The sequence below is a fragment of the Gallus gallus genome, chromosome 5, assembly GCF_016699485.2.
Source record: "Gallus gallus isolate bGalGal1 chromosome 5, bGalGal1.mat.broiler.GRCg7b, whole genome shotgun sequence".
Taxonomy (NCBI): domain Eukaryota; kingdom Metazoa; phylum Chordata; class Aves; order Galliformes; family Phasianidae; genus Gallus; species Gallus gallus.
Window position 1 is genome coordinate 18297334 of NC_052536.1, and position 26667 is coordinate 18324000.

Consider the following 26667-nt stretch of genomic DNA (forward strand, 5'->3'; position numbering starts at 1 on the left):
TTATATGCTCCCTTCAAGTACTGGAAGGTCACAGTGAGGTCTCCCCAGAGCCTTCCCTTCTCCAAGCTGAACAAGCCCAGCTTCCTCAACCTTTCCTCATAGGAGAGCTGCTCCAGCCCTCTCATCATCTTAGTGGTCCTCCTCTGCACCTGCTCCAAGAGCTCCGTGTCCTTCCTGTACTGGGGGCCCCAGGCCTGGACACAGTACTACAGATGGGGCCTCACAAGAGCTGAGTAGAGGGGGATAATCACCTCCCTCTCCCTGCTGGCCACCCCTTTTTTAATGCAGCTCAGAACACAGTTGGCCAGTGTGCAAGTGTATGCTGGTGGCTCATGTCCAGCTTCTTGTCCAACAGGACCCCCAAGTCCTTTTCTGCAGGGCTGCTCTCAAGGAGTTCTTCCCCCAGTTTGTGTAAATGCTTGGGATTGCCCTGACCCAAGTGCAGCATCCTGCTCTTGGCCTTATTGAACCTCATTAGGTTTTCATGAGCCCACTTCTCCAGCCTGTCCAGGTCCCTCTGGATGGCTTCCCTTCCTTCCAATGTATCCACTGCACTGCTCAGCTGGGTGTATTTCTTGCTCAGATTGCTGATTGCAAGTTGGAGAACTTGCACATGATCAAGACCAGATTCTCAGAACTGTCTGTTAAGACCAGGTATTCCACAAGGAAACAGCCTTTCTGTGCTTTTTATCTCAGCCAAGAGTTGAACTCGGGACTGGATTAGTGAAAGACTCTAATCTGATGCTCTCCCTGTAGCTTGGAAGAGCAAAGAAAAAGATTTTGCCGGACTCCCATGGTCTGTGGAGTGCCTTAAGAAAAGTTTTAGCTCTCCCTTGCTGGTCAGAACCCTAAGAATCAGGAAGCTTAAAGCAGATAAATGTTAAACCAGACGCTCACCTGCAGATTTTTTCCCTTGCTGATCTTCGTATAGCTGTTTTTTCATGCCCATCCCTATTAACACACAAACTAAAGATTTTGTTTGTAATTTTTCCTTTTTTTTTTTTTTTCCTCTCACATACCCAGAGAAGCTGGAAGAACAAGAGACTCCCCCTTATGGAGATTCATTCATTTCACAGGAAGCTCAAAGTATGAAAAAAAAGAATCAAGTCCATAATACTGGCTTGTCCAATCCACCTGTCTGGCAGCACAGGGCTATTTTCTACCATGCATCTTCTAATGTTATTTCCAGACTAATTTTAAGTTAGGACATTCCTGCTTTTCACTTATCCTCATTCTAATTATAATCTCCCTATCTACCTGAAATAACCTCCATTTAAAAAAAAAAAAAAAAAAAGGGATGGTCTTAAAAAAACAACTACAAAGAAATCAATCCCTCATCCATTACCAGGTTTCTCTTTTGTTCTGGAGCCACACGTGTAACCTGGTTAGACCTGTTCTCTTTGAATACTGAGGACTGAGCTGGCCTTATGCAAATGTTCCCAACCTCGTCTTGGTTGTTGTCGTTGCAGACCCAATCAAATGAACAGGAAGTGACCTAAGGAATTCCCCCATTGGCTGCCTGAGTGTTCAGCAAAATGTTTTAAAATTAATATCACATCCATTTATCTTCACTCCTGGGAGTCTTTAGGAGAGATAACCTAGTACCTGTGTTTACCCAACCTACCGTTCTTCAGACTGTCTTCCCATTGCCTCAGTTAAGGATTTCCACTCCAGAATCTGCAGCTAAATGAGGTAAGGTGTTTGGGTTATTATTTTTTATATGCTTCCTTTAAATTAACACCACTGAAAAAAAAAAAGAACTGTCTGCTGGACTTATGCCCACCCTACCGAGCCCCTCCCTTCCCAGTTTGGAACAGGAGCTAAGCTCATTAGATCAAAAGACTTTTTTTTAACATTACAGTATATACTTCTATTTACCTATTTTGAACTTGCACCTTACTTATGTGTTTAAATAATCTTGTGTTTATGTTTGATTGGGGCCAGATCTACTACCTTTGCTCACGCAGAATGTCATTGACCTCACATCCAGCCACTGGCTTCCTCAGAATTACTCAAAGGTTCTGAGGACCCTTGTTATTATGATATATCTAAGAGTAATGATTCTGTGGGTGAACAGTCTGCTGCCGTTGTTCCCAGAGAGGTCATCTGTTCAGTAAGGCAAGGGGCAAGAAAGTAGACCTTCTCACTAGCACCAGCAACGTATAACAGAGAGACCCTTCATTAGGATGGCGTTTCTGCTGTGTTTAGGGAAGAGGTATTGATAGTGATTGTACTGATGACAAAAAATACTAAAGGAATTTATAATTTGGCCCAGCTCTGTCCTCAAGGCAGTCTCTTGGCAGCTCCAGCAGTGAGGGGGGATCATCGCTCTCAGTCTCTTCTAAGTTAAAGCACCCGAGAGAAGGGAGCTCAAGTACTGAATAGGTAAATACAGTGTGAACAGAGGCCTGCAGTGTCTTTGCTTGTTTAATTTGTTTCTCTTCCAATGGTAATTTTATTTGAATAGAACCAGAATTGGCCCCCTAAGGTATAGACACAGTAAGAAAGGCTTTAAAAATTCTGTTTAAGGAATGGTAGAAGTGCATGTAAGGAAAGAGTTACTTGAAATCTACAATTATTGTGTAAAATATATGTGATGGGCATTGTGATAAATATTTGTATTTCATCCCATGGGACATTTTAAGCGGGTGCTCTTGTGTATATATAGTTTTAGAACTATTTAATTTTATCAGTAGTGAACTTTTGGATTACTGCATCTAAACATATACCATCTTTTCTGCTAAGCTACATCCAACTATCTTTTTTTTTCATGTTCATTTTTGAAACGAAACTGGTTTGTTAAGATAGAAATGGACCTTGAGGTAAAAGTTTCACTGAGTGATTTTACTTGTACTCTTGTCAATGCATTAAGCATAGCTATCTTGTACCAGCATTTCCTGTAATTTGTGAAAATTTGAGAGGGATAATAATAATAAAAAGCACTCCTTTAAGTATTGTTTTGATAGCAAATTTGTGGGTAGCAATTTAAGCCACTTTTCTGACATCTGTTTTGCACTGTAGAAAGTACCAGAGCTGAAAAACAGAGCAGGTTTTTATTTAATGCAAATGTAGAAACCAGAGAGAACAGTTGCAATTAAAACTAGAAAAACATTAGGATTAAGGTACTTTACCAACAAATATCGCAATTAATGACAGTCTAATTCCTAGCCCTTACACGTTTTAAAACCAGAAGTGATTGCTGTGGAAACAGCAGGATTTCCCAGAATTTGTCAGAGTCAGAAGGCTTAAAGTAGAGCTTATTTTTTTAGAAAACTTCCAAACTTGGAGGGAGAAAAAAAAAAAAAAAAAAGCCCATAAGCCCAACAATGGGAAATTCACCAGAACTTCTAAATTAACTGCTTGAACACCGTTCCTCTAAAAATATTTTCTCTCATTTTCAGTCTGACGTGGTCGAAGTTCAACATTCAGCCACCAGGTTCTGTTTTGATATCTTTTGATAGCCAACACAAAATTCCCCTGGGTCACAGATTTCTGTTCCTTATGGTGGTAGCTGTTTGTAGCTGTGAACAAGTCCACCATCAGTCTTGTCTTTGACAAATGTGTTGAGTTCCATAGGCTCTTCCATCTCATGGAAAAATCTTTGCTAGTTCCTCTGTAAGTTTCTCTGTCCTTGAATCTCTTTGGTGATTCCCTCTTAATTTTCAACATCCTCTGTAAAAGTCGGATGTCAGGAGTGGTCACGAGCGATAGGAGCAGCAAAGCCAAGCGCATAAACAATATGAGTTGATGTATATGCGTTTCTGCCCCCATAAGTGATTATTATTATTATTTTCCCTGAAAAGTCTGGGTCAGAAGTTTATAAAGCATGGTTGAGTCTTTGTGGAGTCATTGTCCTCCAGGCCCCCTTCTCACCTCCATGTGTCAGTCCAACATGCGGAGACAATGTTACCCTTAATAGCGCTGATGTTGTTTGCTTGCATTTTGTTTTTATTTTTATTTTTTCTAGTCATAGTGGTAATTATAAATCCCCCGAGAAAATAAGAGTATATTCTTCCCAAGTCATAGCATTAAATAAACCTGTATCAGAGCAGAATTGTGCTTCTGCACTAGCAGAAATTAGGTAATGCTTCATAGCAGTTTGTAAGGCGACAACAATTCTTATTATCCCAGTCAGGCTGAGCTCAGTTAATAGAATGTGGTCTTTTTAACATGGGAAATATTTGCTTGTCATTATTTGCTTGTGGTATTGTTACAGCGATGTCGTATTAATTCAGATATTCTCAAGTTGTTACGAGTTTTCAGACGTGGTGAAAACAGATTGTTGGAGAGCTGGACTAAGGCAAAATTAAATAATTTGGCTCCAACTGAACTTACTTCACTTCTTTTCATTACCAGTGAGTTTTACTGTTAAAATCAGTACTTGTTCTGTCTGGGAGGTGCAAGGTAACAAATTGCGATGGAGAGGGATCAAACTAAAATGGAAAATTCATCTAGAGACACAGATGAAGAGAGATTAGAGAGGAAAATGAAGGATTTCTGTAGGTGCGTCTCTGTCCAGACAGGACTGTGGTGTTAGTCTGTTGCCTCTCCCACAGCAAATCAAAAAAATTCTAGGAGGATTAATTTCTACACCTGCTGAAGAAGTATATATGGTCAGTTCTTGAAGAAGAGGGTAAATGACTTTGCTGCTGTGATCCCGGAGAACTGTCCATGACACCTTTCTAGAATCAATACTTACCACCTCTCCGTTGCTCACCCTTTGCTTACTCTGTCTAGCTTAATGTTGGGACCAAATCATTCTATCTTCTCCCAGCAAATTTTCCACTGATTCCAGCATTATCTGGGTTTGTTTTGTGGAGTCTACAGTTACATCTTCTTTATTGCTGTTGATGTGCTTCAATTCACGCAGAATTGTCTGAGTTCTGTCTGCAATACAACCAATGCCACCTCCATGGACTGGAGCACCAGCCCATGACACTAGGACACTGCGACAGAGCTAACTGCCTTCAAAATTGGCCAGTGTGCAGAGACTAAACTTCAAATAGATGAATGACCCTTTCTTGTTTTGATGGGAGTGTGACCACCCTCTATGGGATTTTCTATGGTCTTACAGTGCTCTCTTAAGTCTTCCTTCAGTTGTGAAGGAGGTATTCTTGCTGAGGACTAGGTGCTCCTGCAGTAAACAGCACATAAAAAGAAAAGGGTCACAAACTTAATTGTCTGTTGTTGCTAATGACACATGATGTTAGCATGTGGTAGGATCAAATATAAAGGCATTGCTGCACATGAGGAAATGAACAGAAATGCTAACGATTTCTGTAGCTTGCGCAGTTTTTGATGTTTTGTTGAGTCTCTTGTCCAGTCTGGCAGCTTAGCTATTGCTAAACTTTTAAGCATAAACTCACGGAGTTCTCTTCGTAATGATAAGTGCCTCGTGTGCCAAGAACGTCCAGCGTTATCTTCAGCAAACCCACTGGCTTCGGTCACCCAGCCAACCTCAAAGGTGCCTCAGGTGTCTGCTGCTCCTTCTCCCTGTGCCAGCCTTCAGCCCATGCTGCAGTTTGTGTGTATTTTGGCCCCTGATTAACCAGGAACATTGCAAACTTTGTGAGGGCAAAATTCATGAGTAAAACTACTGATGGAAAGCGTAAATTAAGAAGGGTTTGTTCGTATAGCCGGCATATGGAAAAGTAAGGATTAATTTGGTTTCTGGGGAAGTTACCCGTCTTTTCTTAGTATGATAGATGTTTTGAGCTTTATTAGGGGTGCAGCTTGAAGCAAATCCCTCACTGAATGCCTAGAATGCTTGGGACATTTGTCGGTCGTTGGCCTATAGATGGGTGAGAATGAGTAAACTTGGAGTCATGTAGCCAGTGGAGCAACCAACTGGCAGTTGGCACTTTGTGTCTCCTATGAGGAAGGTCCCTCAAAGGCTCCCTTTACAAAAGCTGACATTGCACATGGTTATCATTACCTATTCCTTTGCTGATCTTGTGAAATGTGCTCCACAGAGAAGAGTATGAGAGCTAGTAGAAAAAACAGCTAGCTGGGGCTGGGTAGTCACTGCTCATGAACCAAAGTAATTGGACAATGAAAAAGAATTGCTTTGCAGTGGTGAAAAGAAAGCAAGCCATTATATTTGGAGGATCTGCAAATACGAAGAACAAAATAAAAAATCCTGCCTAATCTCTTAAGATATTTCCTCGATCTGCAATCATCTGTAGCCAGTAAAGCTTCCTGAGCCCCTGTCGGTCCGTAAGGATTGAGCTTCTATGTGTAAAAAAATATACTCTGTTGTCCAGATTTTTGGTGCCACCATTATAAATATATATGTATTTTTCAAAATTGTTCTGGGTTCTCTCTTTCACCTGGCAGTGAGTAGTAACTAATTTATATTGCTCTATTATTTAACAATCCTGTGTAAAACTGCCCAAGATGCTATGGTCAGGAATGAGACTAAATGCACAATATAATGATTACCCCCAAAATTTCTTAATGGTTTTTACTGAAGCTTATAATTATTATTGCACAACAGCGTAGAAGCTTGCATCTTGATGATGCACTTTCAAGGTATGCTTGGTTAAGCAATTGTCTCATAGATTGGCATGGCCACGAAGGGGCTTTATCAGGGAGTCAAATTCTGACACATTGAAGGTGCTGTTCTCATCTCTTTTGCAGTGCGATCTGCCACACCACTCATGTAAAGCAGATTTCACTCGTAATGTTCCCAAGCAACTGCCCTGACAGAGGAAGATGAAAAAGGTTTTAGAAGACTGAATTAATAGGTGATTAGATGAGGGAGATATCCCCAGAGACTTATCAAAAGTGTTATGTACAAAGTGAAATAGATGCAGATTTTCCTTCATTTAGGGACTGGTAGATATCTTTACCCTCCCTAAGACTTTTGATGGAGCTCTAATACTGTGCGAGAACAGGTAGAAACTTATCTTCCTCCTTTAAAATCTCAAATGATTAAATGTTTTTGGATGATAGTCAAATTGTAGTCAATCCAGCAAATCTTTCTCAGTCTGTCTGCAGCCACTCCCGATAGGCATACACTCAGACACGCTGCACAAAGTACGTGCACACGCACATCCCTTATCTCCTACATGGGCTTTCTTGCCTAACTTTTTAAAGTAGATATTCAAATATTTGCCTGATATTCAGCCAATTTTGTCTGGTAGTCTGAATAATTCCTTCATTTAATCCTTTAAAATGTAAAGCAACTAGTGTTCAGTGTTTGACAGGCAGAATTGGGTGACTTGTGCTGTCCTGCAGTGAGCAAGGGGCTGCTCATGCCAACAGCCCGAGCCTGAGCTGTCTGAGTTCTGTGATTCTGTGATGAGTTCCCTCCCTCTGCTTTTGCCCTGTGCTGTGCTTGGCTTTCCTGCAGGAGCATGAGCTGTGTGCCCAGGGCTGCCCTTCCCTCAGCCCCGAGCAGAGGTCGGCGGCTCCTGCAGCATTGGGTGCTGCTGTGTTCAGCATCGCTGTGCTGATGGATGTGAGACTTGAAGGTGTTAACAACTGATGCTACTATCATGTGAAAAGCTAATGAGGTTTGAACAAATTTTGCACCAAAGTGTTAGCCTGCCTTATGATACAGTGCGTCTTCGATATTGAAAAACCTGAAAACAGCTTTTACGAGGATCTGAAGAAGGATATATAAGGATCTCTGCTAATTCCCCCTCCCTAAAATGTTCAAGTTGGTATAGCTTGGATGGTATTAAAAATGTTAAAGTTGGTATCGTTCAGATGGTAATAAATTTCCTTTAGAAGAAAATAATTGTTTGAAAGAGCCTAGAAATATTTTCATTGGTTTTGTTGGTGGAACCCGTTCCAGTAGCTCAAGGACTAAATGAGATACGTGCTCACAGAGGGGAGCAAAAAGAACTGATGAAACAGAGCTTTTCTCCCTGCTTCTGAGTCCTCCAGCCTCTGTCCTACAGACACAGCTGCTGGAGGACCTGGCACTTTTGTGCCATTGATAGAGAACTGGAGATGCTGTTTTTGTCTGTCTCACTGGCTACAGGTCTTTGGTGGTCTCCAAGAAGAAGCTTCCTTAGCCAGGTCAGCCAGTCTGATCAAATGGAATGCAAAAGTAAAAGAGTGAAAAGAAAGGAAATGGAAAGAAGAGAAAATAAATGTGAAGGAAGAGATATTCCAGCACTTTGTGGAAGAGCAGGACCAGGATCACGAGATCCACGTCACAGCTTGTGTGTGGGATGTGGTACCCGCAGAGAATGTGCTCCAGAATCACAGTGGCAAAACTCTAAGAGGGTCTCCAGGTGCCCACATGGTCAGAGCCACGCTAGGCAAGGGGATGGCTTCCAGTGCAGCCACCCCACAGTGACATTACTGCCTGCTGCAGTGATACTGTAGCGTGGCTTTGGACACTTTCTGTCTTCTACAAACAATTTTGCATAACAGACTGAGTTGTGCTTTTGTTACTTGAACAGCTTGAATATAGGTTTTTACATGCCAGCTCATAGGGATGGGGATCCTCCCTCTTTGCTGCCAGGAAACCTGCTTTTTAAAGTGTGTGATTTAAAAGGGAAAAAAAAAAAAAAAAAAGGCTTGAAATAGCCGCAGTTCCACAGAACAGAAATTTTGAATTTCAGCCAGCTCTACTCAGGAATTTCTAGCTCTTTTTCAGGATCATACGTAGGTCAAGGGCAACTTTTTTGATTTAATATTTCAAGTGTAGATTTAATTGTTTGACTAAGTTAACATTCAAATCTCTACTAGGTGCATAATAACTATGATGCATAGAGGAGACTTGCTTCCGTCTGAACAGGCCTTTTTTCTACAGTAAATTATTTTCCTTATTTTATGTCTTCTCTTTGCCCTGACAAAAAAAACCCCGTGATCATCCGAACTCATCTGTATGTTGAAATTTTTTGCTGGAAACATGATGCAATGGAGCTTGCACTGGAGGATGTGAGTGGGGCTGACTCGTCCATTGACTTCTTACATGACTTTAGCAAATCATTTCAGCTGTGTCTCAATTTTCCTACTTGTCATAAGGAGGCAATACCAGTTCCTTCCATCACTTCTGTGCTTTGAGCTATCTACTGCCCTGTCTGCAGACTCTTTTTTTAGTGTGCTTCTGCTATCAATATAGATGGATGCTTTTACAGAAGATGAGCCCTGCAGACTTGGTATTCAGGAGTCGTTAAAACAATCCCGTTCCTAGCTGAGTGCCTGCTTCTTGTGAATTTCATTTATTAATTTATTTTGGTAAATAGCAGCTGGAGGGGTGGAGTGTGCGTAGGTGCACAGGGATAAGCACACCTTCCCAATGCTTCAGGTTTTCTTTCTCTCTCAGCAAGGATCCTCTGCCCCTTACACTCAATTTGCTGCTTTCTCCTGCTCACTTCCGAACCACTGTTTTTTCAGCTGAGTTTTGCTTTACATATTTTGTGCAATGCCTCTTCTGATGTCAGTCTTAGAGGGTGTTACTTTGCCCTGTTGGGATTTCAGTCAATGGAAAAGTACGGTGTTGAGCCGTCCTCCTGACACCAGTCTGTTCTGTAGCAAAGGACTATTTATGAAGCAGGAGAGAGTTCACGTAAGAATCAAGAGTACATTTGTGCAGAACCCAATGGGAAAAGCTGTATTGTCAAACCGGCCCAGGCTGTTGAGGCAGATGCCTGGCTTTGCTCTTTTGTTTATATTCCAACAAATCAAAGCTGACCTGTGTTGTTATCGGAGTAGAGCAGCAGGTGCAAAAAAATAACTCTGCTGCCAACTCAAACGAAAGGGTAAGGCTAATACCCTCTGGGAGGTATTGAGAAGATAACAGAGGGCCATGCCAGCAACTGAATTAACGGCTCTATTTACGGTGGGTTTTACTTAACAACCTGCTCCCAACACAGGCACATAAATACTCCATTGTATTGTTTAATGCAACCACTGGAGAAATCAATGGAAACAGGATGGGCAGCTCTCACTGTGCCAGCTGAGGAGAGGCACTATGAAATGTTGCTCCCCTAATCATGGCCAGGAGAGAGAGGAAGCTGCTCTGGGCTTTTACAAAAGCAGGAAGATGTTTTCCACAGCTTCTCCTTGCTTTGCCTGTAGAAGGTGGCTGCAGATCATGAAAACTTTGCTCCCTCCATTTTCTGTCTGCTTTTAATGAAGGCAAGAAGCATGAATGAGCCCTCACTTGTGTTCCAGCACTGTGTGGCTCTGGGAGGCATTGGACTTCCCTGCAGTTCTAGCCACGTGGGGCCGGGGCATGTGGCTGAGTAGAACGCCAGGGCATTGATCTCACAACCTCTTAACACAGTAAATACAGGGTGAAGAAATATCAAAGAGATGCAGAGCTACAAATAAAAATGCTTGCTGAATACACAAACACGCAAGACTAAATGGCAGTCAAAGTAATGGTCAGTGAGCACTGCCAAACTGTTTTGCTGATAGCTGCATTTTGGGCATGCTTTCCTTCACAAACACCTGCCCACCTTGGGATATTTTGTAGCCTAGAGAGCTGTGCTGGAGGGTCAGGTGTGTATTGGCTGGAGCTACTGTCGTTCTGATGGAATCGATATTCCTCAGCCTAGCACTAGGGAATGTGTCTGAGTTGAACAGAGGAGTTAATAGTCAGCTGTACAAACTCTCTCTTATCAACTCCAACTCGTGATCCTTCCTGTTACAAGCCCTCTGCTACCCCTGTTATGTCTCTTCCTTGAAACACCCTTCTGCTTTCATGAAGCAGAAGAGTGATCACATCAGGCTGGGTTGCTATAAAGGTACAAATGCTGCTGCTGACTGGCTTAGAGCTCCAGCAGCCTGTGCTTGGACCTTATTTAGGATAGGACACTTTGCTTTCAACTCCTAGCTCTATCCTAGCTAACTCCCAGCTGTGCCTTTCATGTATTTAGTAAGCAAATGCTATCAGTTTGTCAACTGAATTGATTCATGTAAAAAAATAGTAATCTTGTTGAGAAAATTTGTCTGTTAATCATAAGTAAGGCTTTTAAGTATGAAATCTTAAGTGGATGAAATTTATATTCAAGATTTTATCTCTGTTCTCAAAAGCAGGAAATTTTCCAAAGTGAAATCCAGCCTGCTAACAGTTGGTAGTATGGGAAATGAAAAAGAAAATGTCTTTCTGTATCCCGAGTCAGGTTCTGGACGACACTAAAAAGACCGGTAACTCTAAGTAAGAAGATATTCCAGGCTTAATGTCCATAGAACCAACAGGCACCACACTGAAAGAATGTTAATGCATAACAAATTCTAGGCTGTGTTAGCTGGGTGTCCTGAGTGGGGGTACTGGCAGCACAGGGATATGAAGGCTCAGCCACTCTTAGCCTTATCATGCATAGAGCTCATTCTGCTCATGTCTGTGGGGCTGCCATCCCTGCCAGGGAGGTATCGGTCTTCTCCCTCCTCTCCAGACACCAGAGGCTGCTCACGGGGATCCTCAGGACACCTTCCCTTTTATGGTGCCTGAGTCACGTACCTTATTCTGTGTGGTCCTCACACAGAAACCAACCCCAAAGAAGCAGCCTGTAATTTCCAAGCAGATGCTCTTTGTAAAAACACAATATCTGAAAGAGAGTTTAAAAAACAAAACAAAACCAGGAAGGAAAGAGGATCTTTTTATTTTGGAAGTAGGCAAATTAGTCGTTGTCACTACTGAAACCAGATTAGTCCCATAAAAAAAGAGAAGTTCTGGTGGTGGCAGTGGTTAAAATATACTTCTCCGTGAAATACTGACTGCAACAGCAGCATATGTCAGACTCTATACATCAGAGTAGATGTTATGTTGTGTTTTAACATCTAAAGAGAGCCAAACATGAACGAAGCCACAATTTTTGTCATTGTTTGCTAATAACTGATAAGTTGCACAGTCTATGTTAGCAGCATAGAAAGCAGGTCCCTCAACACAGACTTAGTCTTCAAGGCAATGCAAAGAGAAGCTGTCGTGAAAGGTGGAGGGAAGTGGTTGGGGAACCAGAGCCAAGGGGAAGGGAGAAGGTGTTAGAACACGATGGTAGTATTTTGTTAGCTGATGAGGTTCTTGCCTAATTATAGGCAGGTAGTTTGTCAAGCTACTGGGGCATCTAGAGTGCTTTTTGGCCATTTGTATATTTAGTGTATTGTAAGCAAAAGAAAGGTGTTTAGTAAAAGGAGATTAGGAAGATGAGCTGGCTCCTGGTTAGAGGAAGGATGTACCAGAGAGATAGGAAGGACATGAAAGAAGGTGTGGAGTTGTTCCATGAGGTGTGGTATTAAGTGCTGAAAGAAGAATAAAGAGCAAAGGCAGTTTTTCCCATTATTGTGTTTTCCAAGACTCTGTACCCCTGAGGCAAGACTGATGAATCTATTGCAAATGACTTCTAAATACTCAGGAAAAAATGGTTGGCCCAAATTATCATGAACTTGCTGAGGTGATGCAGACAGCAATAAAGGGAGTGCTATATGCCAGTTGAAGCCACGTCTTGCAGCCACATCTCCAAAGAACAACAACAAAAATCCTACTTTTGTTGCCAGTTATTTGCAAACGTGTTTACGAACTCAAAAAATTCTAAGCATATGATCATGCAAAAATGACATGAGCTTTTGTCACAAGAAATAGAACCTTTTCTTAGCTTGCTTTTAATTTAGCTACCTGACTACCACTTATGTACAAGTCTGTGAATGGACCCTTCTGCATGAGGAGAATGAGCTTTTGACAGCAAAATCAGTTACGCTGTTTTCTTTCTTACTCAAAAACTAGAGGCATGGCAAGAAGATGTGCATCTAGGCTGTGACGTGAGGAGGAAGCATGGATCCCAGCACTGGATCCTTGTTGAGAGGCAGGTTCGCTGTTTCCTCCGCTAAAGTAGCATAAGTGTGGGCATTTTTCCGAAGTGCCAACATCTGGTAGTTAGTAGTGTCAGGCACATCTGTGCCTTCAGGACTGTATGCTTGTAGTTGGCTTTCTGTTTGCTTCTGATTTAGAAAAACAAACAAACAAAACCCCTGTTGAAATTCTCTCTTTTATTTTCATTACGCTAAGTAGTACCTTGAAAATTGAAGCCAGTTCATATGAAGATTGTGGATTATGAAAAAAAAAAGGGGGGGACGGAGGAAAAATACCCTATGAGACTTTGCATATAATCAAGTACATTTTTGTTTTTTTGCATTCATAAAGTGAACTTTGTTCTCACTCAAAAAGGAAACTGAACTATGGTTTTGTCTTTAAATTACATCGTTAAAAGAGAGATAAGAACCAAACCCTGGAGCAGAGGGGTAGCTCAGATACAGATCTTGATCCTAGCTTTTCTACTCAAGCTTCTCTTTGGTTAAAATATATATGCAAGATTTTGAAGCATCCATATGAACATGTTAAAACAACCACCACCTATCTCTTACAAAAGTTGCCTTGTAGTGCATCATGAAAATCAGATCTTTAGTAATAAAAGATTCCAACCAAGCTTTATTTGACTTTGTTTATTGTGATCCTATCTGCAACACAGGTAAATGCTAAAAGCTCCTTTTCTATTCATCTTCCTTTTTCTAGCCTTTCAGTTTACCTTCATGTATACGTTTAATAACAAGGTTCAAAGAAAACAAAAGAATAAACCCAACTCTTCCTTTCCAAAAGCCCACAACAGTAAATGATCAAGGTCTCAATATAGTCTCTGAAAGCTTACCAAGAGCCAGTTTTGCACATGTGAAGGTGGTTTTATGCATATGAACCACAGCTGTATACACCAGAAATGTAGAAGCATAGGAATGTGCAGTTCAGAGGAAAGAAAAACATAGGCCCCAAAGCTCCAAACCAGAATCTGAAATACAAAGAGTATGGGGGATTATTTAGAAAATTTTCTTATAAAAATGAATAGTTGAAGTTTACACTCGCTGCATGGTTCAGTAAACACGTTTTGTTGCTGTGTCCTAAGGGTATGTATGATGGACTAAAAATGAAGTGCTTCAAACACTGTGTATGTTATATAACAAAAACCAAGCTTGGTTATAGTGCTGCTTCATAGCAACTTTCTTCACAGTTTTCAAAGAATTGGGAAACTTTTTTTTTTTTTTTTCATGGAGTATGTTTGCAACAACATAAGTGGTGTTTATATCAGCCAGGCCAAGCTGCATGGGCTGTCATTGGAACAGTAACTTGCAGGTCACAGTGAGGTGGCACTTAGCTGAGCTTTGAGTTGTGAAGTGAATCCCTGCTGGGAATCTGCCTGCAAAAAGTTTTTTGTTGGAGGTTGCTGTCTGCTTTTTTTGGACACTAAAACAGTGGGATTGAAACAAGGAGGTGTGTGATTGCTGTATGTGGATCTGCACGGTCAGGAGAGATCCTAACAGGAAAAGATCACAGTGGGCATTGACAAGGTTGTATCTTGTCTGGGATTTTGGCATAGACGCTGAGGATGAATGTGAAACTTTTGCAAAATAGATGGGTAGAGACTGTGACGCTCTCTTAAGGTCATCCCTAACTGTATTTATATGTGCAATGGCTCAGAGTTAAGCTCTGGTGCCCTGGTAGTAATGCACGTTAAATGAGAGAAGAAAACAGAAGAGTGAAAGCTGATGGTAACATGCAAATAGGCTGTCAACATTCATGTATTCAGTTTGTGCCTGCTACTGGAGATGTAAAATAGGTGGTTGGAATGCAAAGCAGCTAATTGATCATACACATTTTGAGTACAATGCAGTTGTGTTTCTGAAATAACTGTATGTGTAAAGCAGGTCCACCTGCTTTGTTGTGCATCTCCTTTGTTTCTGATGTCTTGCAAACTCAGCTCATTGTCATCTTTTGAGATTTCAAGAAAAAGCTTAAAATCCAGAATCTGTTCCTCTGCAGCTGCAGCTGTTATCTGGTATCATTTATTTTAGATTGCTGTTTAACTGCTTGACTGCAATCCAAGGCGCAGTAATGGTATAAAATATTTAACATACTCTGTAGATACTTGTTCCATAAACTCCAAGCCCTGAAAAGCAGGGATTGTGTCTTCACTGTGTACATAACATACTTCAAAGAAAATAGGCCCAGGTGAAATCTATATTTGAAGTTCAGCCACGATGGTAAAAGGGGAAAAATGGGGAAGGATCCCATAGATAAATGCGCCAAAAGAGATCCACCCTTTTGGACACGCCAGGAGAAGCTGCACTGAGCTTGTCTCAGCTAGAAGTCACTTTTAGACTTTGCATAGCTTACGGGTGGAGTCATAGTTTAATAGTTCCAGTCAGTTTTGCTTTAGATATTTTTTTTTGTCTTTGCATAGAGTGCGTATTACAAACTAGAAAGCTGTACACTTCTTTCCCCTATGGGCTCCACACCCCCTCATATTTGTAATTAATGAGACCCTTAGTTCAGTTCAGTGTTGTAATGTAAGCAATTGTACAAATCAATGTCAGTGCAATCACTGTGGTTGGAGTTCTTTGGGATTCACTCATTTACTCTGCATTGCTCATTCTCCTTTCATGTTGGGTTCAGCATTTTCCTGTCATTTAATACATGGTGTTCTTGAAAGATCTGAGTTCAAAGAAAGGAGAAATCCATTATTTGGCTGTTAATGCTCATTGGGGTGAATGTGGAAATGGGGATCAGAGTAATTTACTTTCAGAGCACACCTGTAGTGCAATAAAATAATTTGCATAGAGTGCACTATACACTGTTCAAGGTTCAAGGATTTGTAAATATGTTTTTCTGCAGCGCTGGGTTTGCTCCCTTGCCAGGCCATGGCTTTTTCTGGTACCACCATGCACTCAGATTAGTCAGGCAGCCAGGACAGATGAGAGGACCAGAACAATGGAGCTCTGGTCACTGCAAAGTGGCCAGGTTGTGGCTTGGTCTGAGCTCTTCCTGACTCCAGGAAGAGCTTCATTAAGAGAGGCCTTCAGGCTTTGGGCTTTGAATACCATCTGATATATCGAATGTAGGTGAAAGAGCTTTTTTTTTTTTTCTTCTGGGTGCACTCGTGCCCTCTAGTAGGACTCTCTCTGAAAAGAATGCTGCTTAGCACCAATGCACAACTATATTTAACCTTGCTGACTGAGTAGAGTGTTGTTTGATTCTGCTTATAACTGTGCCATGTTCCTGGCAGTGTTTTAAGATTATAGTTCAAAGGTGTCACATCTTTAGTGGAAAAAACTAGGAATGTGTATACAGATATCTGCAATGCACACACAAGGGTGTATGCGTGTAAATATGTGTATACACATACATATAGGTATATACACACAGAACATTTATGTGTGCTTTCATTCATAATGTACTATGTCTTATTCAGTACAGAGACATATCCTAAGATTTTTATTTTGTTTTCCAAAGTCTCATCTTAGTTAGAATCCCTTTCTAACATGGCTTCCTCAGGAAATGAGGCTTTTGTGGTTATTCTGTCTGTATGTTGGCTTTTGCAATTGGCCTGTAACAACCTTTGAGTCCCATTGCCAATTTTAATTAAATTTGATATGGGGTAGAAGTCTCAAAGATATGAAGTTCTTACAGGATTAATGAAAAAAGGCTGCCAAGTAGAGGAGAAAAATCTATTAATACCCTGTCTGAAAGGAGTGAAGCTTGAGCTCACTCCTTTAAGACAACGAGATATTATGAATGCCCCAACCGTGGGAAAAACTTCAATCAGCGCTCACATCTTACGAGACACTCGAGAATCCAACCACAAGATACACATTCATAGGAAACCAGGCTTCATTAGTTCCACCGTTCACTTTGATATATGGCATACGATTAAAAGAAAACTGAACATGTTATGTGTCCTTCCCCTTGAGGCTTCACACCCTTTAACCAGGTTTGTCTGTACACAAGGGAGACTTGGGGATTTGGCCCCAAACTAATGAAGAGCACACCCGTTCCAATATCCTGACTCGAATTCTTTCCAAGTATGGGATGAGACACTGCTCTAAGCATAAATCTGTCATGAACTTGTATCAAAGAAAGGCATATACTGGATGAAATGAAGAAAATCGCAATTTCATTTTCGTAGGGAAAATATTCTTGAGCATGATGTGCACACTTCATGTTAGTTATGTTAGTGAAGCAAATTCATGGAAGTTACGTTAGCGGGACTTTATATTCACCCTGAACAACGTGCTAGAAGTCATTTCCAAATAAGCAGTGCTCTTGCATTAAGGTACAGGAGGTGACATGGCAATTTTCAAGTTACAAAAATAAACCCAACCCAGGCCTTGATTAACACCCATAACTTTGGGAAAGTTTGAGTTAAAGCTGAAACTAGTCCTGTGCCAGTGGTTACTGTTGTATTATGCTTTCTTCTTCTCATGAACAGCTGTTCCCACAAGTGATGTGGGAAGATAAGTTATTTTGGTTGAAATAACTGTATAGCTTTCAGAAAGAGGATGTACTGATTGATTAATTTGCAAAGTAAGTTCCATGTACATTGTCTGAAAATACTATTAATGTTGTAAGGGATGCTGTGAAGAGCAATTATCTGCTAGACTATGACAGGGGAAAAAGATCTCAAGGGAACATGTCAGGAATCAGAATCGAGGGAGAAGGTTTTCAGAGTGCTTCTACTCAGTGCTTTAATGTGTCCTGCCTTCTGCTGGAAACTGTGCAAGACATAATTTTTGGTTTGTTTAACTTTCTATAGCTTTACTCATTGAACCAAAGCGTCATAGTGTTTTTTGGTTTGGAAATTCAGCTGCTTAGTTAGGAAGAAAATAAAACAAGAATTTACATGAGTAGAATTTTCAGAGCAAAGATACACAGGGCCTTGAACATGGAAAGTATTTCAGATTGTAAGCCTACATTTTCCCAGGCACATTTTTATTTGCACAAGTATCAGGCATTAAAATTGTGTAGAATTCCGTAAACTGCAGAAACTGATAAAAATGACATAACACAGTACATGTGAATCCTCAGTGATTTCTTCTGAAAATTTGGCTTGAGATCTATTGGTTGAAATTCAAGATTAAATATCTGCTACATTTTTATAAAAAGAAGACCAAACTACGTTCCTAGAAGAGTTCTGTTAATCCTCAAGCTTTATGGTTTTCCCAGCATACCTGGTATTCTACCTCATCTTTATTTGTAATAAGTTTTTATCGTGAATACTTCACTTGTATAAAATCTTAAGAACATAATTGAGTCTTAAATGATCAAAAAACGAGTCAGTGAAATAAATAATTTGATAAATCTTTCAGTCTGTATCTGCTCAGAGGAGTGAGTATGTATTTACTTTCAAACATGCATTATCTCTGAAAAGCATCCATCTCAAGTATGTCAGATAAATGGTATTCATGTTTTATGCTGAACACAATCAGTGTAAGAAAGTGAAATGTTTCCTGATCTTCTCCCCCTCAGAGTACCAAGTCACTTGGCTTTAACACAGGGCTAAAAATGTCTTCTTTTCTAGCTTACATAAACTTACTGACTGATATCTTCTATTTGGCCATGGGGTTTAGCCAGAGGGGGACGATAGGTATTGCTCAATTGCTGACATTTTGTACCATCACATATCTGCTATAAGAAATAACTTTCACCAGTTGTCACTGAATCACAGATTTGTTAGAATTAGGAGTGGAAAGCAGTATGTCATTCTATGTAGCAGAAAAAAAAGGCACTGAAGTAGGATATACTGTAAAGGACTATTCCCTGTGATGCACTTCTTAAGACTTTGGATTTTTAAGTAATTCTCAACAACCTCTCTCTCTTTATAAATGTATGTAAGTGTTGAGTCAGAGAGAAGGGGAAGAGAGACTCTCTTTAAAATGTACGTATTTGTAACTTTTATGAATGTCATCATTTATTGCAAATGATGGATGAATGTGTCAACCCAGATCTTTTTCACGCAGTTCTTTCAAACCATGGCTGCGACTGTTCCTAATGACTTCTACCAGAGATGTTCTTGGTATGAGCTTGTGGGGGTCTGACAGGGCTCTCAGTGGAAGTTTTCTCATTTGCCTCAGTGGGGAAAAGGTCAAGACCATCACTTTTAACTTTCACAGGTGCATTTTTATTATTTCAGCCTCTCTGTAATTTCGAAGTGACATCTAGCTACTTTCATGTGCCCTCTTGAGCTCTAAAAGTTTCGTTCTTACAGACTCCATGGCTTTTGATTTAGAAGGCTTTTGAACAACAGTTTGTTCTGTGTGTACTTATATTAGAGCACTGTTCTGAAACCATTATAGCAGTTAAAAAGAATTACTTTTCTAAACTCTTGAAGAATGTTCATGCTGTGTGGTTATAATGTGTATTTATAAACTTGTAACTTTAAACCATTGATAGATAATAAAAAAGTCATGAGTCCCTGTAGTTGTGGAGTTTTGTCTATGTTCACTGAAATGATTTCGCGTGTGAAAAATATATGGCATTTTTCTAAAATACCATCTAAGTAATTTTGCACAAACGTGTCCAACCAAAATAAAGAACAGTTTTGCTCATGATGCTAAAGCTAACATAAGTAGAAAGGAAAATTTATGTCATTTGCCTCATTTATGAGATCTTTGCCCAGTTTTTCAGTGGTTCAAAATGTATGATCTGTGCTGTCTGCAACTGAGAATAGGTTGGAGATGCTGCTGACATGGATCAGAAAGAAATTGAGCCAGCTGAGAAGATATTCCCAGTAATGTTACCTTCCTGTAGCATTTACATGTGGGTCCCTCTGTGTGAAGGAGTTTCTGAACATGAGTTGTTACCACGAGTTCTTGTAAAGTTTAATTTGCAGTTATTAAAAAGTCTTTTCTTTCTCCTAAGAAAAAAAAAAAAAAAGAAAGAAAGAAAGAAAAGAAGAAAAGAAAACCCTATTTTAACCACGTTTCTCTTTAAATTAAAAAAAAAAAAAGTCAACTTTGTTTTTTGCTTCTCAAAGCTTGGCAGTTTTCCTGTATTGCTCTGTCAGGATCCTTGTCTTTTCATTCGGCTTCATTTCTGATTACGGATTATTCATTTATGGATGGGCAGCTGTAGCAACTTGCTTCTTGCATATGCAAATCAAGCATGGTAATGTTTATCATAAAGAGATTTTGTGGCAGCTGAAAAGGGGTTGTGGCAACATGTTCTTGATTTCAATTGTATCTTCTACAAATGGAATTGGCTTGCTCACTTCACCTTCAGTGGATTGTTATTTTTTTTTTACCATTTACCTTTTGGACTAGACACTGCTCACTAAGCAAGCTGTTCGATTCACTTACAGATCATGATTTTGGAAGGAGCTGGCAGAATGAGTATCAATTCCAGCAGCAACCTACTCCACCAGCAGCCTTCCTGGACAGATGGATATTCCACGTGCAATGGTAGGAGGAATTCAACAGCTCTGAGCTACGTGCCTTTATTTTTTTGGTGGGAGCGGATAGGCAGGGGTGGAAGGGGCTACTTAACCCTTAAATATGCACAAGTATTGCTTTTCAGTGATACTAGTTTACTGGAGTTTCACTTCGTGTTGGAAAATTTCCATTTGTTATTTTCTTTGTAAAAGCTGAACTCACAAAACTTAAATTTCTGAAAGTGACCAGTTTATGGCTTATTTTGTTACTGCTCCTTTTTGTTAAAATGAATTTCAAGATAGCAGAAGAGTCAAATGTTCCCTCTCCTCAGTCCAGAATTCTTTCTCTGTCACATTTACCCCTCATGCCCTCTCTGAACCGACATTACTCTTTAGCACTAATCACCCCTCCGGCTTTGCAGGGGAGTAGTCTTTTTGCTCCTTTACTGTATTTGCTTTTTCAGCGCAAATTACTAGATAGCTATCTAATTAGACTGGCGTTAGGGCACTAGATAGCTTGTGATCTGAGAACTTCTTTGTTATGTACAGAACCATCTCTTTAATTTCATATGTGCCTTCTAATGCCTAAGAGCTAGTGATGACTTTTGCAACAAAATTAACTTACAAGGTGTCACACAGGGTGAAATTTATTATACTGTTTTTGTGATGATATAGCTGCACAGATACACATTCTCTCTCTATAAAAATGTAGATACAGATGCATAGATAGACATGCAGTGTTTCGTCTGATTTTATTTTCCTCACCCAAAATAGTGTTTTGGAATCAATGCGTAAACCTTAAAATCTAAGCAAACATGTTGCAATTGTTCTTCTAATCTACAGAGTGGTACAAAAAACTTACAATGAAAGTTCCTATTCAGTGAAACTCATGTTTGATTATTTTTTTTTTAATTTGTAATTTCTAAATACAAAGAAATACAAAAGTGAGCTTTGAGTAAATGTACCAAGCTTCCTGTAACAGAATAATGGAAAAAAGTCTTGACTGATCTTGCACAGGATCTCATAAAGATATGGATTTGGATTTCCCATTTAGAGAGCCTCAGGATTCACACGTCTTTTGGAGTTACAGGAAACTGAAAGCATAGGCCAGCCTATGCAGTTACCTACCTCGTCATGTCCATTTACCATGCTAACTCCTTCCTCTCACTAAAGACTTGTGCTTACATTAGAGAGTCTCTGAAAATTCTTGACTCTTCTGAAATGATAGGAATAAATATCAACCTCCTTTTCAGGGAACATTTCTTGGTTCCTTCAAACCTTTGCTTGCCAACATACCAAAGTCTTAGTCATTTCTGTACTCATTCCCCTAATCCTTCAACAGCAGGATGAGCAAATCTACGTAAAGCACTGACGCAGACTTTGCTGGCCAACATTGATGAAGGAACCTAAGTAACTGTGGGCTTATTTTGTGTTCATCCATGAGCTGACGCTGTGCACTGTATCTTAACTGAAGAGACCTGAGGTCTAGCTGAACTGATTTCCTAAAATGTGCCAGCTCTGTTGCTTGTGGTCTTCTAGCCATACCCCTTGTTACTTGTATTTCTCACAGCTGTGTGGGAAAGACTATGAAAAACCAGATTGGTACCAATAAGAGAAGCCATGTGCTGGGGAGATAACTCAGAGCTTGGCCATGGCAGTCTCTCCTTTTCCCATAATTTAACCACCTCTGCAGTCTGTAATTCTCTCATCCTTAAATGAACCTTCTTGCTCTTCTGAACATTTTATCATGTCGCTGTCTCTGCCTGGCCTTCCCCGCTGTCCTCCTTTCCCAAGGAATAAATTGCACTGAACTCCTTTTGCTAGCTTTTCTGAGAGGCTGGATCAAGGCAGTCCTACCTTTGTATATCTTACATCTTATCTTATCTTGTGTAATTATCCTGTCCCCGCATATGTTTTCTTTCATTTGTACACATAAATTATTGTCATGCAGTGACATACAACTGAGAGTGGTTTGAAAGGCTGACCAAGAAAAGATTCAGACATCCTAAGAGGAAAATTAGGCAGTTCCCTTAATTTCAAAATGAGTTTTACAATTATATTCAGGAATCATCTTACCAGACTACAAAGATAACATGCATTTGTTAGGTCAGCTCTGCCCCGATATTGTAGGCCGTACTGATAGATTTTTATGTTAGAGCAATGTAAGAGTGCCTTGGTTTTAGTGTTCGTTGGCTGAATTCCACAATTCATATTCAGTCCTTATACAAACAAAATTTCCCCTGCTCATTATGTGGATTTTGCAAGGCTTTTCCGTCATTTTCTGATGCACTAAAACACTTTTCCCATGCACGGATCAACACTCATTTGTGTCAGTACTTCTGCACTTTATCTTGCTCCAAAGAATTTTTGGTATATTTAGCCAGCATTACTAAATTCATTCCTACTCATTCAACTTCTTAAGGGAGGTGTAAAGTAATATCTTTCATTTTTAATTGGAAAACTGATTAAAAAAAAAAAAAAGTTTTTCTCCAGCAGTAGCTACTGAGCTACTGTTAAAGACTGAAAAGAGTCTAAGTTTGTGGACTTCCAGGGCATGAAATTTAGCTATATAACTTTTCTATACTCAACGTAATCCCATGGTGTTAACAGAGCCAGTTAATACCCATTTTCTTCTCCAGTGTCCAGCAGTTTCTATGGAACCCAGTGGCATGAAATACATCCTCAGTACTGGACAAAGTTTCAGGTCTGGGAGTGGCTGCAGCATCTCCTTGATACCAACCAACTGGATGCCAACTGCATACCCTTCCAGGAGTTTGATATCAACGGGGAACATCTGTGCAGCATGAGCCTGCAGGAATTCACTCAGGCAGCCGGGACAGCAGGGCAGCTGCTTTATAGCAACCTTCAGCACCTAAAATGGAACGGTAAATAGTGAGCTACACGGGGTACAGATGCATGTACAATTGTCTGAATTTTGGACTCTTCAGAAGCCACTTCTGAAAACCACCTGGCAAATCTCATTTGCTTTGTTTGCTATATTGCTTATACCTAACTGACTATATTACTGTATCACTTATGTCATGTATAAGGCAGAAGGATCAAGGGGAAGGGTTTGTACCCCACTCCGGAATTAGCTCTCTTGCTCAGCTTTAGCGGTTTGTGCTTGAAGCTGTATCTTTAATTCTTCTGTGCTTGTTGTTGCATGTCCTATCTGCCATATGCTTTCTTGCAGGTCAGTGTGGAAGTGACATGTACCAATCTCATAATGTCGTTGTGAAGACAGAGCAAACAGGTAAGTAATTGTTGGGTGACTTATGTTTTTATGGTGACAAAAAGGGGAAGTTGTCCATTCCAATAGAGAGAGATCACAACAGTATTAATTGCAATGGCAAGCATTTCACACGGGACTAAAGAAATAACACAGATGTCAGTCAATCATTTTTTTGAAGCTTCAGGTAGCACCATAATACCTTCTCCCACTTTTGCTGGGAGAATACTGTAACACCACCAGCCTACAGTAATGTTCAGAGTTAGTATAGTCAGCAGACTTCAAAACAATTTACAGAATTTTAAGTTGTTTTTTTTTTTTTCTTAAGAAAAAAGATATTTTGCTTTGAAGTGCTGTTAGTGCTTGAAATGTGAGGAAATTTCCAAACCAAACATATTTGAGTAAAAAGAATTCAAAATGTTTCATTGCAGTTTCTTCACGTTTCAATGAAAGTGAAATTCATAATAGTATTTTGGATTGACCAAGTCTGCATTTTTCCTGCTGCAGTCCCTTATTCCGTTGTATTTGTAGCTAGATGCTTTTCCTGCCAGGGCTTTGTTTCTCTGGGGAAAGAACTTCAGCTTAGCTCAGTGCACTTTGGGCACAATTATTGTGCCACTTCCTTTCCCAGGACAGCTCTGTCTGTATCCGAACACTGCCTATCACACTGGTCCCAGCATCTTTGTCTGTAGATGTATTCATTAGCCACATTTTAGTATCTCCTGGCAGCAGAACTACAGATTCATAGTGTAAGGTGTGTCCAACAAATACTACCAGCCAGTTCATTCAGTGAACCTAGAGGAGCACAGCCTCCCCAGCCAGGGACACTCTTCACCTTCTTGCAGCAAACAAGCATTGCAGTCCACTCCCTGCCTGTGCCCGCATGGTATGGCTGGCATGCATGCAGCGGCCTTGATGCTTGCCCTATAAGAAACCACAGTAATTCTTTAAGTCCTGATTTATGAGATCCTGGTATAATGTTAGTCTCTCCTTCCAGCAGAGATACACAGGGCTCTGCAGAGTACCTCTGCCACACATCCTGGAAAGATCAAAGCCCACCACTGACTCGTGCTCCTCGCTGTGCCTGGTGGTAGGGCAGTGTGGACTGGTGCAGACTGGGACTCCATGTGAGCTGGCAGGGATGGGCTGGTGGTTTAGGGGGGAAAGCCTGCCTTGTAGGCACTGAAATAGGATGAAATGTGAAGACAAGCTGTCTCCCCATGTTCCGGCTGGCTAAGGCCTGTTTTCAGAGGCAACACTGGGCAGATCAGGTGTCCAAACAAGCAAAGGGTGTGTGCTATTGTAAGAACACAAGCTCTGGGTGCCCAAACATGCAGCTATTACTTAGCATGCCTGCTAAATTCCTATGTCATAAGTGGTAACTCAGCCAACCATGATTATTTAGCTATAACTCTTTTTTTCCCCCCATCTTTATGAACATGAAAAAGAATAAGTAAAACATGGATTTGAACTTCAGATCTCATCCTTTCTGAGCTTGAGTTCAAAAGAAGAATAAGTGTTTAAAGCTTCTAACCTCAAAAATGCACCATAAAAAGAGTAATTTCCTGCTCACTGCACAGCTTATAAAGATGATACTTCTGTACGTATTGATCCACCTGACCAGAAGGTCACTAAGTTGTATTACTCTTTAAGCTTACTAGTGGCTTTTGGGTTAAGGGTGGGGACTTACATGCCAGGAATAAAATGTTTGTGCATCTAGGCTTATGCTTTGATGTTTCTCACCATGTGCTTACACATGAAGCTTGGTCTTGGAGGGGACTTTCTAGTTCCACTGTTATAGAAAGCATTCTCTTGTTCTACTAGATATTCGAGAGCACTTTCATTTCCGTGGCACCAAAGAACTGTCATAATCACCAGGGGCTGGAACTTCAGGACTGGATTGGGTAGAATTAGAGCTGTTCTGACATAGGAAAATTTGTACAAGAGTAGGCATAAATGGTGTCTTAGTCAGGAAAGGGAAAAGGCAGCTAAATTATTTTGTAAGTCAGTGCTTTGTGTAAGTATGTTTGCCTGTGTATGCAAACCCTAATCCACAATTTGAGAGAAAGGAAGTAATTTTTCACTTAGCCCCTTCAATTCTCAGTATTCTTCACTGTTCCTTTTGCACATTTCATACTGCTTTGTCTGTCTGTGCTCAATATTCATCCTTATGTCCTTTTGTTGATTTAATTTTCCTTGTTGTTCTTCACCTTCAGATCCATCGTTAATGGTGTCCTGGAAAGAAGACAATTACCTGTATGACAGTGGCTATGGTAGCACAGTAGGTAACTACCTTCAGCATACTTCATGCTTTTCTGAAGTAGCTCTATTGTTGTCAGAGTACATTACTTTAAACATTTTCTTTTTAATTCCCAGAGCTATTGGACAGCAAAACGTTCTGTCGTGCTCAGATCTCCATGACGACACCGAGTCACCAGCCTCCTGGTAAGGAACTTGTAATTATATTGTTAATTGTTGCTTCTCCCAAAGCTACTGGCATATAATAGTCTCCGTGGTCTTCTGTTGCAGGATTGAATCTGAGCCTCCAGTCATTTTATACCAAGCAGTACTGATTCTGACAACTCTTTTTGCTATCATTATTATTGTAGCTTCTCTCTTCCCTCTGTCAAGACAAAGAAGATCAAACAATCTGCTTCCTCCACATATCTTTTAAAGTGACTGAGTCAAAGGGGAAGATGTTAGTGTCAGAGAGACAAGATGTTCCAGCTCAGGCATCTGCTTTTCTGTGGGGTAGCCGAGTGTGGGCAAATAATAGCCATATTTCTCCCCAGAAGCAGCTGCAGTTCCCTGCTGAGCTGGTTGTTCATGTCAAGTAGGTTTGGGGGCAGGCTGGAGGCAGCTGCTGGGCACCGTAGGGCAGGCCTGGAGCCCCCTGCCCACTCCCAGCCCAGCCTGTCCCCAGGCAGGCCCAGCACGCCATTTCACCCCTTCTCAGAGCTCGATGAGGCCACAGGAGAGATACGATCTGTCTGCTAAAGGGCAGGAAAAAGAGCAAACCCATTTAATGCAGCGCCCATCGAAACCGCAGGCAGGGCACACATGTCGGGGTGCTCTGCAGGGCACATCCTGCTGCAGGCAGCAGAATGGAGGTGAGTGCGAGGTGGAGGGAAAAGGGAATCTGAGGTCATGAGGCAGTGAGAAAGGGGGAAGGAAAGGCACGATCCTCTTAGAAGGCTTTCAGGCAGATAGGCCTGAGGGAGACAGGTAGAAGTCATGGGGTAACGAGGGAGGTGTGCTGCTGGGGATGTGGCCTCGCAGGCGCTG

The 26667-nt window shown here is 40.8% G+C and overlaps 1 protein-coding gene across 3 annotated transcripts in view; it reads left to right on the plus strand.

Annotated features, from left to right (window-relative positions):
* Positions 1-1570: 1570 nt before the first annotated feature.
* EHF (ETS homologous factor) overlaps positions 1571-26667 on the plus strand; it is a 34043-nt gene continuing 8946 nt past the window's right edge. For 2 of the 3 annotated variants that reach the window (NM_001277584.2, XM_015287090.4), the window contains exons 1-6: positions 1571-1692; positions 20085-20184; positions 22793-23038; positions 23347-23406; positions 25599-25667; positions 25759-25827. In NM_001277584.2, the coding sequence (NP_001264513.1) occupies positions 20088-20184; positions 22793-23038; positions 23347-23406; positions 25599-25667; positions 25759-25827 (541 nt within the window). In that variant the 5' untranslated portion in view covers positions 1571-1692; positions 20085-20087. Of the gene's footprint in view, positions 2386-20084; positions 20185-22792; positions 23039-23346; positions 23407-25598; positions 25668-25758; positions 25828-26667 lie in introns of all 3 variants that reach the window. The other variant, XM_046941893.1, reaches the window with a different exon arrangement.